Source organism: Neofelis nebulosa, chromosome 15 (assembly GCF_028018385.1).
Source record: "Neofelis nebulosa isolate mNeoNeb1 chromosome 15, mNeoNeb1.pri, whole genome shotgun sequence".
Taxonomy (NCBI): Eukaryota; Metazoa; Chordata; class Mammalia; order Carnivora; family Felidae; genus Neofelis; species Neofelis nebulosa.
Window position 1 is genome coordinate 9,432,457 of NC_080796.1, and position 19,618 is coordinate 9,452,074.

The 19,618-nt window shown below is 40.5% G+C and overlaps 1 protein-coding gene across 16 annotated transcripts in view; it reads right to left on the bottom strand.

The window, feature by feature from the left end:
* Window positions 1-19,618, bottom strand: part of CDC42BPA (CDC42 binding protein kinase alpha) — a 316,161-nt gene that overhangs the window by 62,030 nt on the left and 234,513 nt on the right. For 6 of the 16 annotated variants that reach the window (XM_058700191.1, XM_058700182.1, XM_058700188.1 and 3 more), the window contains 5 exons: window positions 8,949-9,054; window positions 8,414-8,562; window positions 6,873-6,964; window positions 4,549-4,625; window positions 3,435-3,482 (listed from right to left, as the gene is read on the bottom strand). In XM_058700191.1, the coding sequence (XP_058556174.1) occupies window positions 3,435-3,482; window positions 4,549-4,625; window positions 6,873-6,964; window positions 8,414-8,562; window positions 8,949-9,054 (472 nt within the window). The remainder of the gene's footprint in view (window positions 1-3,434; window positions 3,483-4,548; window positions 4,626-6,872; window positions 6,965-8,413; window positions 8,563-8,948; window positions 9,055-19,618) is intronic. The other 10 variants (XM_058700194.1, XM_058700192.1, XM_058700185.1 and 7 more) reach the window with 3 other exon arrangements.

Below are 19,618 nucleotides of genomic sequence, written 5' to 3' on the forward strand. Positions count from 1 at the left end.
AGACCTAATAAATGACAATCTGTTTACCATATACAACAAGTGGTTCATTTAGATGACCATAATTAGCATTACCTTTAATACAGTCAAGCCAAGTATTATCTTTGGTTCCTTTGAAAAGAAGAAAATGAACTGACCAGGATGGGAAGTTTGTAAGTGTGGTCTGGTCATCCCCGGACTTCTTGCCCCTGGGATGCAGGGAACAGATGAGGGAAAGGTCAAACTGCCGAGCTCCACCTGTCCGTCACCCTGTTTGGGACCTGGAGGCTGGGCCAGTATGGAGTCACCCCAGGTAGTCTAGGACTGGGGTGTGGGGTTGGGAGAAAAGATGAGGCTACCCTGCGGTCACTGGTGTCTCACCACACGTGGGAATGCCTGACCCGAGAGACAAAGTGGTCAGAGTGACGTCAGTTTCTTTTAACACAAATTAACCCCCCTCCTATCTGCCCTCAATAGTGTCGTACCCCGTTGCCACTAATTCCCTATTCCCCCAAAGACTGAGAGTCCAGAAACTTCCCTAATGGGACAGCAGACCGCCCACTTTACTAATGGGAGAAGGCGGTGATAAATGGTGGCCAGAAGCATGGACTGAATATATCCCAAGTTCTTTTCTCTTTCAGAAGAAGTTCATGATTATGCACGTAGGAAAGCCCAACCACCTGAGTTCTCCTGAGTCACAAAAGCAGGTGCTTCGCCCGAATCAGAGGGAAGGAAGGAACCTCCGTACACTTCTCCGCCGTCAAGGCCGCGCTTACTGGGAACTCTACACATAGCAAGACCTGTGTAAACGGTGCAACTTAAAAGGAAACTGCTCTGAGTGTGCCCAGATTCTAGCATTCGCTTGCATTTTGAACTTAAGGAAGTCAAAGGTGATTCTGGAGGTGGGAAGGGGCCGGTGGTTTGGTTCTAAAAAACCAGAGGGCAGAACGAGGTTGCTAGGCCTCGGCGAGCAGACGAGGAGGTCGATGGCGTGCGGAGGCCAAAGAAAACTTGCTTTCTGCAATCCTGCTCCACCTCAGCTTTATCCCTTCCTAAACCCACGAGTTCCTGCCTGCGATTCAAATTCCGGGTCCGCGGCGTGCCCGGCTTCCCTTCTGCAGCAATGAGGCCAACGCCAGAGAAGAAGGACGCGAGGGTGAGTCGCGCGGGGTGGCTGAGGGTTAGAGTCTGCTCGCTGTCGGGGGCGGCCCCGCACAACACTCCGAGGAGCATGGGCACAAAGATCACAATTCACTCTGTTCCTTAAGATCCCAAACGCCGAAGAGAACTGAAGCTTCACGCCTCGCGTCTCGGCTGCTGAGCGCAAGCGTGCCAAGGACCGGATGCCGGTTTTCAAAAATCTCATCCTCCCACGGCCTCGAGGGTGAACGGAATGAGGACTCTGGGAAGAGCGGTCGTACTCATCAACCAGAAAGAGCCTCCGGCCATAGAATATGAAGAAGACAAACTACGTTTGAAAATGGGAGCTGACTGCTGGCCTTGTCCCTGACGTGTAAAAATCACCGCGCAGCGGTGACCTTACTTGACGATTCAGGGGGAAGGTGCGGTGACCCGCGCGGGTGGGGGTGGAAAGGTGGTTAGAGGGCTAAAGGCGACATTCAGGCGACAACGGACTCCTGGACAAGAAAGGAAGCTAAAGGAACTCGGGAAGGGCGTGAATGGCCTATGACGAGTAAGGCAACAGCAGGGCGAGGGCCTCACGTTCGCTGTTCCCTTAAGTCCTCAAACCACCTACGAGTCGGTACCGCTGTTATTACCCGTTCTTCTGACCAGCAGACTGGGGCGCAGAGAGGTTGGGTAACTTGCTCCCAGCCACACACCTGGAAGGTGGTGGAGGCAGGATTTGGGCCACCTTACGTGCTTACCCAGTAAGCGGGAAGGGGAACCTCGGGAGCAGAGACCATGCTTTTTAAGAGCTGGCGCCTGGATCAGAAAGATTCAGCCTGTGTGAACTCAACTCCTTTTCGCTATGTAACAGGGGTTCCTTTGTGCCGGTTTAAGACTCGGTGGTCCGTGTGAACTGAGCTCAGGCTGAGCGCCGGTGGGTGAAGGACAAGAGAGTTCTGGAGGAACGTCAAAGCGGGACACTTCCTCACTACGGCCGGGTGGCAGCGGACAGAGCGGGGCCATGCGGGCGTCCCTGTAGCAGGCCCGTCGGCCACAGGACACCCGGGCTCCCGTGTTCTACATTCAGAGCTTTGTGTGGGAGGGGAGGGGGCGGGGAGAAGGGTTTGTTAGAAAAAGAGAAAGGAAATGGTTTTCTAGCGGAAGGAACCATTAAAAGAATTTATTCAAGCTTCCTTGTCTTTCTCTTTCAAGTGAATGATGTTTCTATGGAAATAACATCTTGAGTATTTTAGTACAAACATCCAGTAGACGGTAACATGAAATACTGTTGTACATCAAGAGAGTTCTCTTTTTATCACAGTGTAGAGTGAACTAGGACCGTCTCAAGAATGATGAAATAGTTTCCATTCAGAATGGAAAATAGTACACTTTGGTATGATATTTCAAAGGCAGAAAAAAAAATCAGTTAAAAAAATGTTTAAGCCTAGATCAAGAGTTTTCTTGAGTGGAAAATTATGCAAAGTACTCTTCTGAATGTAAGAATTATGTTTAACAGAACACAAAAGATAAAACATAAAAATTGCCCCAGGTTTAAAAACTGGGTTCTGCGCAGAACATCTGCATCTGAACCCATTCTATTTTCCAGTTTCTAGAAAGGTTAAATGTTCAACAGGACAACAAAATGCCTTATGACAGGGATTTTTGTGCCATTTAATGTGGAACAGAGAGAACGCGGACAGGTGGCATTTCAGTAAAGAGAGTGAAGACATTAGGGACTTCTAAATGATCAAATCTACAGAATTAATTTAGGAGAGAAAATGATAATGCAGTCAATTTATAGTGCATGTAGCACATATGTTAACTAAAATCACTTTCCACATTAGAAGAGAAATTCTGTCAGCACTAAAAATTGATTTGTACTCAATTATTATGTTACAATAAAATCTACTGAAAGATTTAATACGTCACTTTTTCTGATTTTATTACCAGACGTTTACTTCTAACTAACATAAAAATTAAATAGCAAAATGCTGCAAAGGGGAACGTGAAACAGAAATTGCCATGAAAAAGAAAAACGAGCACTTTTATATATTTATCCACATAGTGACAATAATCAAATGAGCATTCCAGTCTTCAGAACTGTTGCAAAGAAAGGGAATCCAGATTCCTGACAGCCAAAGCATTTTTCAAAGTACATATTCACTTCCTGATGTTTAATAAAAATAAACCCTTTGTTTCATTTCAGACAAGAAAGAAGCAAATTTTGTCTCACAAGTAAATTACCAGGTGTGATCATTCTAAAACTGAATGCATTACTAGGCAAAACTCTTCAATTCAATTCACTGATGGTTTGAAAATCAAAGACTTACGTCATCCAAAAAATCAATCAGTGAAGATGAGGAAGAAGAAAAGGAATCCTATTTAACGAATACAGCAATAAAAAAAATAGAAAATATGGATGAAGCAATTTAATAAGAACAAATAATAAATCAAAAATCTTGTAAAACAATTAAAAGGCAAATGACATTAATTCAAACAAACAAATGAGAAAAGCAGTCATTGTCACTTGCTCACGAAACTTAGAACTCCAGTAATTACTTTTAAAAGCTGATCCCTATCCCAAAGCAATGAAATACAATGCATATATTGTACCCAAAACGTAATACGGTGAAGTGCACGGCAGATCATTAATAATCAAATTAAATGAAACACTTGAGGAGTAACGGGATCTCTCTGCCTCTAATTGTTCCCACTGGAACGTAACCTCTAGGAGAGCAGGGCGAGGTCTATTTGGCCACTACTTTAACTCCGGCACCTTTAACAGTGCTCTGCACAGAGATACAAGATTATTTGTTTAATAGAGGTATAATCACTAATGTGAATTTTCTGGGACGAAAATATACTTTATGAATTTGTTCCCCCCCCCCCCGCCCCCGCAAAGAATTTAAGCAGCAGAAACTGACAGGCATACAGTCACTACTTCATTATTATGGAATCTTCCTAACACTCTCCACGTAATACTTGTAACAAAAAGTATGCCTATTGTAAACTCCTAAAAAAACTTGAATTGACTTGGAGCTAGAACCAGCACTGCTCTATCCTGAGATTGACCTTTTTCACCGTTTTTTGTTTTTTTTTTTAATTGTGGCTCTATGCTTGAGAGAAAAAACAAAAGTGTCAACATTACTTCAAAAGTTAGGATTTGTTCTGCTTTTCCTGTCTCCCAGGGGAAGGGATGAAATTTCTTTTAAATCTTGGGATGCTCATATTTAGACCTTTCTTAGATTTTTCTTACATATACATGTGATCACCATTTCCATAAGAACACAGAACATATTCCTTTCTTAATAGGCTTTTGTTTATAGAAGATTCTAGGTCCTTTTATGTGGGAAGCGATAAAACCGTTTCACCGCCAACGAATTTTAAATCACAACCTGAATTTGAAACTGACCACAAGGAATACTTGCACGGTTCAGTACTTACTTCAAGTTGATCCAGACCATCGGTAGGCGTATTCAAAAATGCCAAGAAAGAATGCTGTGAGTCTCGGTGCTCTATACCTAGAAGACAGCAGCAACTGTTTTTTAAAACTAGAACAATTTAAACTCATTCTCACGGATAACCTTTCCTGTCTGAATCTATTAAGAGCTGTTCACAAATGACCTCATTTTAAGGCTGATCAGTCCTATTAACTCTACATTTAAAAAAAAAACCGTATTAATGTTTCTTGAAATATCACTTAGCAGTTGATTATTATCAGTCTCCATGACATGCTTGTTTCCTGACTTGAGTTCTCGAATTTCTTTCTTTTCCCTTAGAGTACATTATAAAAACACATTAAATCGTGGTAGGGTTGAGAGACTCTTTAAAGTATGGTTCTGTTTTTTCTAAGCTAATTTATCACCAAACAAGGTTTCTGTTTTGAAACACTCTTACTGCACAGAGTATACACTAATATACATGACCTCTTACAAGAAAGTAAAGTAGTGATACAACAAATGTATTTAGTTATGAAAAATCGGTTGTCAAGGCCTCAGTCTGATTTCAGGTATTGTTTTATTGACGAAATGAGGCACTCAAACCCCCGGTTTTCTCAGATGAAGTTTTAAAAGTTTCCGCATATTTCTTCACTGTGACATTAACTTTAAATGCGTAATTTCCAAAATAATTCTTAAAATATACAGGCAATGGTAAATGCTAGCAATCAAGCACACCGTTTTGATTTCCATACCCTTAGGAAGTTACATCCACTAATTTGTGTGGTTTTCACAATAATCTCTAGCAATATACCACGGATGCCAGATGATGTACTACGTTCAGAAATTCATCCAATCAATACGTATTTACTGAGAGCCCATTAGGTGCCAAACCTTGTCCAGATACTGGCATATACTAGTAAACACACAGAAAAAACCATCTCGCCCTCGTTATGTAAATATCATATTATATTATTTAAGCAGTAGAGTACTTTATGTTACAACAGAAAGTGAAATTTGATTATTCTGCAATGTTCAAAATCCAAGTACAAGGGGCAGGTTAACGTGTCTTCATAAAGCAGAGCGATGGACTTGAGTTACTTCTTTCGCAAGTTTAGATCCATGCTAACAATGATGCCACCAATGACACCAGAGTCATACTCTGCACTGGTGTCTTTTCTGTACAGACTGCCTTCAGGGCTACAGGTCCTACACGTCTTATATATTCTTTGTCTTCTGCTCACTAAATAGTGCAGCTCCCTTCCACCATTCATGTCTGAAAACTCAGCTTGAGTCTCATTTTGGTGAGAAGACCTGTGCTCAATCTGAATTCCTAATCCGCTTTTTCTGGGTTCCTTCCTTTCTTGTTCACTACGAAATGCCATCAATAAAAAATGTATTGAACATCTGCTATTTTTAGGGTTTTTTTTTTCATGTCAAATCCTTCACGTGTATGATACCCTCTCCTCCGCAATTTTAAAGGCAGATACAGAGACCCAACCATCAGCGTGCGTCACACGACCGAGAAGTTAGAGGGAAGCATAACGTAAAGCCGTTAATTCGTCCACTATTCGGTCAGGAATATGGACTTTATCAGGATGGTGGATTTCTAATAACTGGATGTAAGAGGATCCTTTCACTGGGAAAATAACATTCTGAATTTCTTTGTATTACATCTTCACATTCTGAATGCCAACATTATGGAAAGAAAGTTGAGGAAGTTCCTGTAATGGAGCTCCCGAGCTCTCGGGAGTTCCTGTTCATGTTAAGACTCATTAATGCTCAGGCAATGCCTTCAGGAAAGTGGGAATGGATCCTGAGAAATCCCACAGGGCAGGCAACTGAAGAACCAGACATGGAAGAAAGCAATGGAGTGCCCCAACAGTTCATCCCTGAACTGCCTTTTAACACCAGATTAATCTTTGGTTACTTCATACACTGTTCCTCAACTACCCCGGGAGTGAAGCCCCCTACACCATCTGAAAATAGTGTAAGGTATATTATAAAAATAATAGTTTTTTCCGATCACAAAAATATTATTTGTGTAACAGTCCGTGGCTATGGAAAAATGGTCCAAATTACGGCAAAGAGTTTTTCTGTTACTACGAAATTCTTTAAACAATGCATATTGAGCACAACAAAATGACTCAGAGACCAGGCTAGTGCACGTGTGTGTATGAGGTGTGTGACGTGAGCATACACATATCCATCAGTGAGCGCCAGTGCTGCTGTGTGAATAACTCCCCGACCCGCGCAAGACGCTGACGCTCGTGCGACAGAACGGATTCAGAACAGAAGCAGCCCTGATTGATGCAAAACACATTCTCATACCCTTTTCAGATCTAAGCTCTTCAGTGTCCTTTATTAGCTGCTCGATTTCTGATAGTAGCTCCAAGTTCTTCTTCTCGGAGTCTTTCAGTTTACTTCAATAAGGGAAAAAAAGGAAAAACGTCATTATTTTTATTGCTGGTTAGGGAGCCATCCTACAGTAAGTACGTGGTTGGAGTTTCTTGGTTTCCGTGTCAGTCATGTCAAATCAGGGAAGTGCGAACCACTGCAGGGCAGACGAATCGGCCCTGTCACCTACTCTTGTGCAAATAAAGTGTTATGGGAGCACGGCCAGGCCCGTCCGTTCACGGACGGTCCACGGCCTCTCTCGCTCTATGACAGCGGGGCTGAGCAGGGAGGGACCCCATGTCCCACCAAGCCTGAGACACCTTGGATCTGGCCTTTTAGAGAAGATGCTGACCTGGAGCTAAATGATTCAATTTTAAAATGTCCTCAAACTACAGGCCAAATTTAGAATTTGGTGAGGCTCTTTTACACAGAGCCACAGAAGTGGAGTGTTTTCACGAGCGTGTCTACAGTTTTTGGCTTTGCTCACGGTCCCGCGTCCCAGGCGGGAGAAGGCGGCGCGCGCTCGGTCCAGGTAGAACCTGGGGAACCGCACCCAACGGCGCTTTGGGCTCGAGACGACTCGCCGGCTCCGGAAAGCGTTCTCTCCCATTTTCGGTGTCACACGAGCACATTTAAGCAACGCATACTTAATTTATGTCTGGATTATTCATAACAAGAGTTTATAATTCAGCTGGGGTGCCTGACCTCCGATTCGATTCGGAATATGAGTGATTACAGTCGAAGCACTAAAAGGCTTCACACCGTTAGAAACTGAATTTATGGGACCATATTTCTTTTCACGATCGAATGCCTTTGGGACTTTGCTTTCCAGCACCAAATGGATTTTTCTATTTATATGTTGATTTGTGACCAGAACTTTCTATTGTTTCTCTGACTTATTCTTGAACCATGTTTATATCCCATCTAATTAAGATTTTCATTGTATCATTTATTTCTTCAGAGTATAATTTGCTCTACTGTTGTGATGAGGATTGAAGGAAAATATTCATCAGGTAATTGTCTCAGACTGTGGAGAGGATATACTTTTTGTACTACATAAAAGAACAGCAAAAACAGTGATAATTAAGATATGTTTACCATTATTTAAATTTTTTTTTTTCAACGTTTTTTATTTATTTTTGGGACAGAGAGAGACAGAGCATGAACGGGGGAGGGGCAGAGAGAGAGGGAGACACAGAATCGGAAACAGGCTCCAGGCTCCGAGCCATCAGCCCAGAGCCCGACGCGGGGCTCGAACTCACAGACCGCGAGATCGTGACCTGGCTGAAGTCGGACGCTTCACCGACTGCGCCACCCAGGCGCCCCTACCATTATTAAATTTATCATCAAGAGAACCTTCATTTGTAAAAGATCTATGGCAGAGTGATAGGTAGGGGCTAAACATAGAACTTTCCCCCCAAATACTTCTAGACCAACTTAAAATAATTCTAGGAGAGTCTATTCCCCAAGCTTACCATTCTGTGATGATGTTAGCTGCTTTAACTTTATTCAGCTCTTCTTGGATGGCCTGTTTAGCTCTTATTTCTGCATCGAGGGCCGACTGCAACTCCAGTCTAGCTGACATGTCCAGTTTTGCAAAACGACGCATTTTCCAGGGCATATCCTATCAAATAATACGACTGGTTTTAGCTCCGTCCTATTTTATCCCTAACATTCCAATTCGGGAGTGCAAATAAATTCGGAAACTACTTAAAGGCACTAACCTTCTCTAATAACACAACAGGGCCGAAAGGCAACTTGTGACAATGTATCATTTTTCATTGAATTCAGAAATAGGTGTAGATTCACATACGGATGAGTTTATTTTTCGTCATTATTACCAACAATGGCTACCTACTGCAAATTACAGGGAGGCAGTGATGTGCCATGATTTCCCAAACTGGCCAAGACGTGGACTCGTTGATTTCTTGGGAGAAACTTCACAGTGGACTAAAGCCTAGACAGACCCACCCAAGGTGATCACTCTCCCCGCAAAACCGCTGAGCTTACTGTTGCTCGTGCACCCAGGCTGGAATTTCTTAAAGCTTCCAACTCTTCAGTCATTTTAGAAGCTAAGGCCTGCAGATACCCTCGTGCGTCCTTTTCATCACTGACCCTGGAATACATACGTATACGGACAAAGCACAAAAGTAAAACAAACAGAAAATCTTCAGTGAGATATAGGTCGTTTTCAAAGCATCCTACAAGAAATGAAAGTGATAAAAATTTAAACATATATATATATATTTTTAAATATAATTTATTGTCAAGTTAGCTGACATACAGTGTATACAGTGTGCTCTTGGTTTTGGGGGTAGATTCCTGTGATTCATCGCCTACATACAACACCCAGTGCTCATCCCAACAAGTGCCCTCCTCGATGCCCATCTTCCATTTTCCCCAATTTAAACATATTCTTAAATATCTTCTTTCAAAAGATCTCCCACAGCACTCCTGCCTGTCAACAAGTGGGAAAAGGTTTGCTGAACTGTTCAGTTATCTACAAATTAAAGCTGGTCACATTTAGGAAAGTTCAAATTACTTATATCTGATAAATTGGTCAAATTTCACCCTTGAACTGCAGAAATAATACTCTTTTAATCTAACATTAATCACACACACACTTACATGATTTTTAAAGAGTATTAAGATTTTTCTGGCACAAGAACAGACACTCAGATCAATGGAACAGAATAGAGAACCCAGAAATGGACCCACAAACATATGGGCAAGTAATCTTTGACAAAGCAGGAAAGAATATCCAATGGAACAAAGACAGTCTCTTCAGCAAGTGGTGCTGGGAAAACTGGACAGCGACATGCAGAAGAATGAACCTGGACCACTTTCTTACACCAGACACAAAAATACACTCAAAATGGATGAAAGACCTCAATGTAAGACAGGAAGCCATCAAAATCCTCGAGGAGAAAGCAGGCAAAAAACCTCTTTGATCTTGGCCGCAGCAACTTCTTACTCAACACGTCTCCGGAGGCAAGGGAAACAAAAGCAAAAATGAACTACTGGGACCTCATCAAAATAAAAGGCTTCTGCACAGCGAAGGAAACAATCAGCAAAACTAAAAGGCAATCAACGGAATGGGAGAAGATATTTGCAAACGACATACCAGATAAAGGGTTAGTATCCAAAATCTATAAAGAACTTACCAAACTCAACACCCAAAAAACAAAGAATCCAGTGAAGAAACGGACAAAAGACATGAATAGACACTTCTCCAAAGAAGACATCCAGATGGCCAACTGACACGTGAAAAAATGCTCAACATCACTCACCATCAGGGAAATACAAATCAAAACCACAATGAGATATCACCTCACACCTGTCAGAATGGCTAACATGAACAACTCAGGGAACAGCAGATGTTGGTGAGGATGTGGAGAAAGAGGATCTCTTTTCCATTGTTGGTGGAAATGCAAGCTGCTGCAGCCACTCTGGAGAACAGTATGGAGGTTCCTCAAAAAACTAAAAATAGAACTACCCTACAACCCAGCAATTGCACTACTAGGCATTTATCCAAGGGATACAGGGGTGCTGTTTCGAAGGGACACACAAACGCCCATTTTTATAGCAGCACTATCAACAATAGCCAAAGTATGGAAAGAGCCCAAATGTCCATCAATGGATGAATGGAGAAAGATGTGGTATATATATACAACAGAGTATTACTCAGCAATCAAAAAGAATGAAATCTTGCCATTTGCAACTATGTGGATGGAACTAAAGGGCATTATGCTAAGCGAAATTAGTCAGAGAAAGACAAATATCCTATGACTTCACTCATATGAGGCCTTTAAGAAACAAAACAGATGAACATAAGGGAAGGGAAACAAAAATAATATAAAAACAGGGAGGGGGACAAAGCATAAGAGACTATTAAATATGGAGAACAAACAGAGGGTTCCTGGAGGGGTTTTGGGAGGGGGGATAGACTAAATGGGTAAGGGGCATTAAGGAACCTACTCCTGAAATCATTGTTGCACTGTATGCTAACTAACTTAGATGTAAATTAAAAAAAAAAAAAAAGATTTCTCATTAATTGGATTCTGCCATTTTATCTTACAAAAACAAAATATACCCTTTTTAGGTGTACTGAAGTATACTACATTTAGAAAGTTTAAAGTAGAATATTCTGTGAAAGTCAGGGTTATCTTGCAATAAAGCTCCTCTGTATTCTAAAATGGTCAATAAAATAACAAAGGGAAACAGTTAAAGTTGACTGAAATTCGTAACCATCTTAAGGCTACCTTGACTGATGCAACTCTTAGGATCTTAGATAGGTTTTTAAATTTGGGCACATGGGTGGCTCAGTTGGTTAAGCATCTGACTTCAGCTCGGGTCGTGATCTCACGGTTCTGAGACTGAGCCCCAGATCAGGCTCCCTGCTGTCAGCACAGAAGCCTGCTTCAGACCCTCTGTACTGCCCCCTCTTGGACCCTCCCCCACTCTCTCACGTGCTTTCTTTCTCTCTCTCTCTCTCTCTCTCTCTCTCAAAAATAAACATCAAAAAAAGGAAATGTTTTCAAATTATATTCAATAAGACACACTCCACATTTCAGAATTTATCAAGAGAAAGCTTGTGTTTTATTACATCTCCTTCAAAACCAGGGCAAGACTAGGGTCCGGACTGCCAGCAGATGAAAATCTACAAAAGAAGGTACCGTGCTCACGAAGAATGAACAACACTGGTTAACAGAAAGCTGTAACTGCACAAAGGAATAAAAAATGGAGTTGAAATTTGCAACGTCTACAAGTGTATTCTAATACACTCTGGGGAACACTATTTGCCTTTGTGAAGGCTGGCTGTTCTCATAAATAAAATTCAGGCCACTGAATAGTAATAAGGAAAGTATATTTCAGGTAAATCAAGATGTAGCTGATGCATACAGCCGATGAATTTAAACCTTGAACTTTGCTTTAGCGGCTTTTAGAATTTAAACTCCCCAGGAGTCAAATTCATGTATCTATATCTGTGTATCTTAAAGAGGCCCCTGACAAGGGATCTGCTTCTCTCAGATGGGACGCTGTACCGGAGGACCAGTAAAAGAATCTAATGCTAAAAGCGATAAAATCGCTGTAAGACGTTGCCCCGCCGAGTCAGTTACATATTTTTAGGCTCTATATCCATGTATGTAATTTCATTGCCTTTTAAAGGAAAATGGTTTTAGAAAATAGTAAGAACGCTGTGTAGGAAGCTGTTTCCTTCAAATTTCTTTAACTCTGGACACCGCAACGGATCACCACCTTTTGATTTCATCATCTGACCTACAGTATAAAGAGTAAGTGGGGATGGAGGAAGATGACCCCTTCTAGAATACGAAAAAGACACCTACATGGTGGCGATAAAGAAAACTACATTATCGGGGCACCTGGGGGCTCACTCGGTTGGGCGTCCGACTTCGGCTCAGGTCACGATCTCGCGGTCCGTGAGTTCGAGCCCCACGTCGGGCTCTGTGCTGACAGCTCGGAGCCTGGAGCCTGCTTCCCATTCTGTGTCTCTGCCCCTCCCCCGTTCATGCCTCCCTCTCTCTCTCTCTCTCAAAAGTAAACAAATGTTAACAACAACAACAAAAAGAAAACCACATTCTCATTTAAATGGCTCCTGGGCGTCCAGCAGTCTGCTTCAGTGTCTAGCACAGCTCAGTGATCTGGGTTTATGCACATTCCAGGAACTTAAGAAGTCCGACGTGACGTGTTTCATTAACTCTGGAAATCAGATACGTTAACTTTTTTTTTTTTTTTTTAACGTTTATTCATTTTTGAGAGAGCGCGAGGGGAGGGGCAGAGAGAGAAGGGGACAGAGGATCCCAAGCAGGCTCTGTGCTGACCACAGACAGCCGGATGAGGGGCTCAAACTCATGAACCATGAAATCATGACCTTAACCGACTGAGCCACCCAGGCACCCCCTGTTGTTTAACATTTTAAATAAAAAACAATCTCTTGTAATTTTGTTTTTATTTACACCTTGAGTACGGTCACATTCCCTTACTCCTGTGGTCTCCCGTTAAGTGTCAACTTTTGATTAAAATTAGGTCCATTTTATTAGCTACAAAAAATTAAGGAAGGGAAGGGTTAAAGAAAAAAAAAAAAAAAGACTTGGTCAATTACAAACTCCTGCCACTTAAGTTCCACTGGGCCCCGGGTCTCCTACAACAATTCCTTTTCAGAATCATTGCTATCTGTTTCCAACCTCAAATCCTTAAAATTTCACTCCCCCCAGCCCAAGACTGTCTTGCCCTTTGACTGTCTTGTCTCCCTTGACAGAGAGGGAGACACAGAATCTGAAGCAGACTCCAGGCTCTAAGCTGTCAGCACAGAGCCTGACGCGGGGCTCGAACTCACGGACCGCGAGATCATGACCTGAGCTGAAATCGGATGCCTAACTGACGGAGCCACCCAGGCGCCCCTGAAACCACAGTTTATTAAAGTAACTACTGAACTACAAAAGTCCAGTTTCAGTCTACGTTGTTATTCTGGCATATCTAATCCTCTCCTCCCAAATTCTTTACAGTAATTAATCCAGAAATATTTATTAATGCTATTATGCGGGGGACATACCTGGAGACAGAGAAGATATCTAAAATACGGTCCTTAGAAAGTTGGGGAGGTAGGACATACACAGTAGGGTGACTAAGAGCTTGATTTCTGAGTCAGACCCAGAAACAGATTTCTGGGTTCAAATCCTAGCTCACTGCTCATCAGCTCCGGGACTTGGACTAAGTCATTTACCCCTTCTAACTCTGTTATCCCTACCTATGAAATGGGAATAATAATCCTACCTCATAGGGCTGTTGGGATAACTAAAAAAGAATATTGTCCAAGTGAACTTTCAACTCAGTGTCTGGAATATAGTATGTTGTAATCAGTATAAGCTATTACTTCACACAAACGAACATTAGTGAATGAGGATTATTTCAAGTAATGTGAGTGAATGTAAATAAAGGGAAATAAAAGTTTTATTACTGAAACCCTCTGCTGATTATGAAAACACTTTCCTGGTTGTCCTCTGTGTCCTATATGCTGCTCTCACTATTATCCTTTTCTCCTTAGAAAGATCTCAACGTTAATGGCTTTACTGACTAGAAATTAAATCCCCAAATTTATATGTTTAACCTTAACCTTTCTGGAATGTTTCCAAAAGCATACTGGAAATCTGTAGCCAGATGTCTTAGGGTGAGCCCAGTCTGAAAACAATCAAAATTGACTTTATCTTCCTCGAAGTTGTTTCCTTCTCCTGGCTTTCCTATTTCAATGATATCATCATTTTCTTAATCTCTCCAACTCAGAATTTTGGAAATACTAATTCTTCATCATCTCTTGTCCTTAATTCATAATTATAAGAATCCTATAGATTCTTCTCCCATAATGTCTTCTCCATTTGTTCAGTTTCCCCCAAACTCCCCTCTATTTCATCCTGAACACCACTATAAAGAGTTGCCTTCCTAATGCATCATCTAATCAATGCCATTATCCTTTGCAAAAACCTTCTCTCCTTCTTATAAAGATCAAATTCTTACCCAGTATTCATGGTAACTGTATGGTGGTAACTTTACTAGTCTTTTTTCCAATCGCTTTATATGGAACCTCCAATTCAGCCAACGTAAGTAGAGGACTCTCTATTAACCTCAGGGTTTTCAGCAAATACATTGTAAGTTCAACTGATTACCCCCAGCTTTCTTAAGCACCCCAGTCTGAGGTGATTCTCTTCTACACTCCTATAGGAAAATCAGTATTGTATGATACGTAGAGCAACTTACATTTAAGTCTTGTAACTAATCTCCAAATCCAGTCACATTAGTTTTTAAACTTTTAAATGTTATAAGCTGCTTGAAGGCAAAGTACTAGCTTTTACAGACCACCCTACCGCCTATTTATACCGGAAGAATGCAGCAGATGTCAGGAAATGGGTTTTAGACATCACTCTTAGGGACTAGACTATGACTCCGACTTTTTTTTTGTCCTATCGTTTCAAAGAGAAAGAGCGATGTATTCTGAAGAGCCAATGGTGAGCACTGCACACAGTGATGAACAACAAGGTCTCCCTGCCCTAAAAGGTATTCTTTCATAGAAGAGGGATATTTCATAGGAAAGGTGGAGGGGGCAGAGTAAGGGGCCATTAGAAATGCATCTAACTGAGGTCTTACATACAACAGCACCTGTTCTGTTTTAACACCGTTACTTTGTCCAACAGAAACATTTAAAATACCATATATTACAAACTCCTAAAACCTTGTTTGGGCATCGCCTCATTTTTGTTGAAGTTCTAGTTTAAATTCCAGTTTGTGAACTTACAGTGCTACACTAGTTTCAGGCGTACAATACAGTGAGACACCACTTCCCTACAACACCCGATGCTTCTCACGACAAGTGCCCTCCTCACTCTCTGCCGCCTAGTTCACCAACCCCCCCACCCCTCCCCCCTGGTAACCATCAGTGTGTTGTTCTCTAGTTAACAATCTGTTTCATTATTTGTCTTTCTCTCTCTCATTTTTCCCTTTGCTCGTTTGTTTTGTTTCTTCAATTCCACATAGGAGTGGGATCATATGGTTTTTGTGTTTGATTGGCTTATTCTGTTTAGCTAATACTCTTTAGCTCCATCCACGTCATCGCAAATGGCAAGATTTCATTCCATTTCATAGCTGATATCCCTCTGTATATGTATACCACATCCTCTTTATCCATGCATCGGTCCAGAGACTTTTGGGCTCTTTCTGTAATTTGGCTAATTGTTGATAATGCTGCTGCAAACATACGATGCATATATCCCTTTGAATTCGTATTGTTGTACTCTTTAGGTAAATACCTGGTAGGGTGATTTCAGGATCGTAAGGCAGCTCTATTTTTAACTTTTTGAGGAACCTCCATACTGTTTTCCAGAGTGGCTGCACCAGTTTGCATTTGCACCAACAGGAGACAAGGGTTGCTTTTTCTCTGTATCCTCGCCAACACTTATTTCCCGTGTTGTTGATTCTAGCCATTCTGACAGGTATGAGATGGTATCTCACTGTGGTTTTGCTTTGTATTTCCCTGATGATGAGTGACGCTCGGCATCTTTTCACGCGTCTACCGGTTACCTGTATGTCTTCTTTGGAAAAATGTCTGTTCATGTCTTCTGCCCGTTTTTAAAATTAGATTATTCATTTTGGGGGTGTATTGTAAGTTCTTTATATATTTTGGATACTAGCCCTTGACAGAATACGTCATTTTCAAATATCTCTTCCCAGTCTGTAGGTTGCCTTTTAGTTTTGTGGATTGTCTCCTTCACGGTGCAGAAGCTTTTTATCTTGATGTAGTCCCAACAGCTCATTTTTGCTTTTGTTTCCCTTGCATCAGGAGACATATATAGAAGTTACTATGGCCAATGTCAAAGAAAATACTGCCTGTCTTCTCTAGGATTTTGACGGCTTCCTGTCTCACATTTAGGTCTTCAATCCATTTTGAATTTATTTTTGTGTATTGTGTAAAAGAAAGTAATCCAATTCCATTCTCTTGCATGGACTTTCATTCTTTTTCATTCATTCTTTTCCAACACCATTTGTTGAAGAGATATTCTTTTTTCCATTGGATATTCTTTCCTGCTTTGTTGAAGATTAACCGACCGTATAGTTGTGGGTTCCCTTCTGGGTTTTCTATTCTGTTCTATTGACCTATGTGTCTATATTTGTGTCTATATTTGTCTGTATTTGTGTCTATATAGTTTTTGTTATTACAGCTTTGTAATATAACTTCAAGCCTGCAATTGTGATGCCTCCAACTTTGCTTTTCTTTTTCAAGATTGCTTTGGCTATTCGGGGTCTTTTGTGGTTCCATATAAATTTTATGATTTTTTTGTTCAAGCTCTGTGAAAAACGCTGTTGGTATTTTTATAAGAATTGCATTAAATCTGTAGATTGTTTTGGGTAGTGCTGACATTTTAACAATGCTTGTTCTTCCGATCCATAAGCATGGAATGTCTTTCCATTTCTTTGTGTTTTCTTCAATTTCTACATCAATGTTTTATAGTTTTCAGAGTACAGATCTTTCACCTCTTTGGTTAGGTTTATTCCTGGGTATTTTATTATTTTTTGTGCAATGGTAAATGAGACTGACTCCTCAATTTCTCTGTCTGCCGCTCCATTATTATTGGTGTACAGAAATGCAACATGTCTGTATACTGATTTTGTATCCTAGGACCAGCAGGTTTTTGGTGGAGTTTTTTGAGTTTTCTACATATAGTATCATGTCATTTGCAAATAGTAAAAGTTTGACTTCTTCCTTGCCGATTTTAATGCTTTTTATTTTTTTCTTGTCTGACTGCTGTGGCTAACACTTCCACTATGTTGAATAAAAGCAGTGATAGTGGACATCCCGTCTTTTTTTTTTTTTTTTTTTTACTACAGAGGAAAATCTCTTACTAGTTTTTCCCCATTTAGGATGATACTAGTTGTTGGTTTTTCATAAATGGCCTTAACTATGTTGAGGTATGTTACCTTTAAGCCTACTTTGTTGAGGGCTTTTATCATGAATGGATGTCGAACTTTGTGAAATGCTTTTTCTGCGTCTGCTGAAATGATCATATGGATCTTAGCCTTCCTTTTATTAATGTGATGGATCATGTTGATTGATTTGAGAATACTGAATCGCCCTTGCAAGTTAGGAATAAATCCCACTTGATCGTGGTGAATGATTTTTTAAGTGTTTTGTTGGATTCAGTTTGCTAGTATTTTGTTAACAATTTTTGCATCTGTGTTCATTAAAGATATTGGGCCTGTAGTTCTCTTTTTTGTGGTGTCTTTATCTGGTTTTGGAATCAGGGAAACCCTGGCCTCAGAGAATGAATTTGGAAGTTTTTCCTCCTTTTCTATCCTTTTGGAATAGTTTGAGAAGAAGAATAGGTGTTAACTCTTCTTTAAATGTTTGGCAGAATTCCCCTGTGAGGCCATCTGTTCAAGGACTTTTATTTGTTGGGAGTTTTTTGTTTTGTTTTGATTACAGATTTGATTTTTTTGCTAGTTGTCTGTGCAAATTTTCTATTTTTTCTTGTTTCAGTTTTGGTAATTTTATGTTTTTAGGAATTTATCCATTCCTTCTAGGTTGTGCAACTTGTTGGCATACAGTTTTTCATAATACTCTCTTATAATTGCATTTCTGTGGTGTTGGTTATGATTTCTCCTCTCTCGTTTGTGATTTTATTCATTTGGGTCCTTTCTCTTTTATTTCTGATAAGTCTGGTTAGAAGTTTGCCAATTTTATTAATTTTTTCAAAGAATCAGTTCCTGGTTTCATTGATTTGTTCTACTGTTTTTAAGTTTCTAGATCATATATTTCTACTCTAATCTTTACTATTTCCTTCTTTTGCTGGCTTTAGCCTTCATTTGTTGTTCTTTTTCTAGCTCCTTTAGGTAACGTATAAGGTTAAGTTGCTTGAGATTTTTCTTGCTTCCTGATGTAGGCCTGTATTGCTATATACTCCCCTCTTAGAATTGCTTTCGCTGAATCTCAAAGGTTTGGACTACTTTCATTTTCCTTTGTTTCCATGCATTTTTAATTTTTTTCTTTTATTTCCTGGTTGACCAACTCATTGTTTAGTAACATGTTATTTAACCTTCATGTATTTGTGGTCTTCCCAGATTTTTTCTTGTAGTTGACTTCTAGTTTCGTAGCACTGTGGTCACAAAAGGTGCATGATATGACTTCAATCTTCTTGAATTTGTCGAGACCTATTTTGCAGCCTAATATGTTATCTATTCTAGACACTGTTCCATGTGCACTTGAAAAGAATGGGTATTTTGCTGTTTTAGGATGGAATGTTATGAATATATCTATTATGTCCATCTGGTCCAGTGTGTCATTCAAAGTCACTGTTTCCTTATTGATTTTCTGCTTAGATGATCTGTTCACTGCTTGCTGTAAGTGGGGTGTTAAAGTCCCCTACTATTATCGTATTATTATTGATTAGTTCCTTTATGTCTGTTATTGTTTTATGTATTTGGGTGCTCCCATGTTTGGCTCATAAATATTTATAATTGTTATATCTTCCTGTTGCATTGTCCCCTTTATTATAACACCCTTTTGTGTCTTGCCCTTGTTACAGTCTTTGTTTTGAAGTCGACTCTGCTTGACCTAAGTATTGCTACTCCTGATTTCTTCCTTTTTTAAATTTATTTTGAGAGGGAGAGAGTGTGAGTTGGGGAGGAGCAGAGAGAGACAGGGAGAGAGAGAACCCCAAGCAGGCTCCACACTGTCAGTGCAGAGTCTCATGCGGGGCTCACCCCCATGAACCATGAGATCACAACCTGAGCCAAAATCAAGAGTTGGACGCTTAACTGTCTAAGTCACCCAGGCGTCCCCAATCCAGCTTTCTTTTGACATTCACTTGCATGATAAATGTTTCTCCATCCTCTCACTTTCAATATGCAGGTGTCTTTTGGTCTAAAATGAGAATCTCTTGTAGGCAGTGCATAGATGGGTTATCCATTCTGACACCCTAAGTCTTTTGATTAGAGCAGTCTATTTAGAAAGTAATTATTGATAGATATGTATTTATTGCCATTTTATTACATGTTTTGTGGTTGTTTCTGAAGATTTTCTCTGAACCTTTATCGTCTTTCTCTTTCACGGTCTGATTTTAACTGATATCTTTGAATTTCTTTGCCTTCATTTTTTGCATGTTTATTGCTGGCTT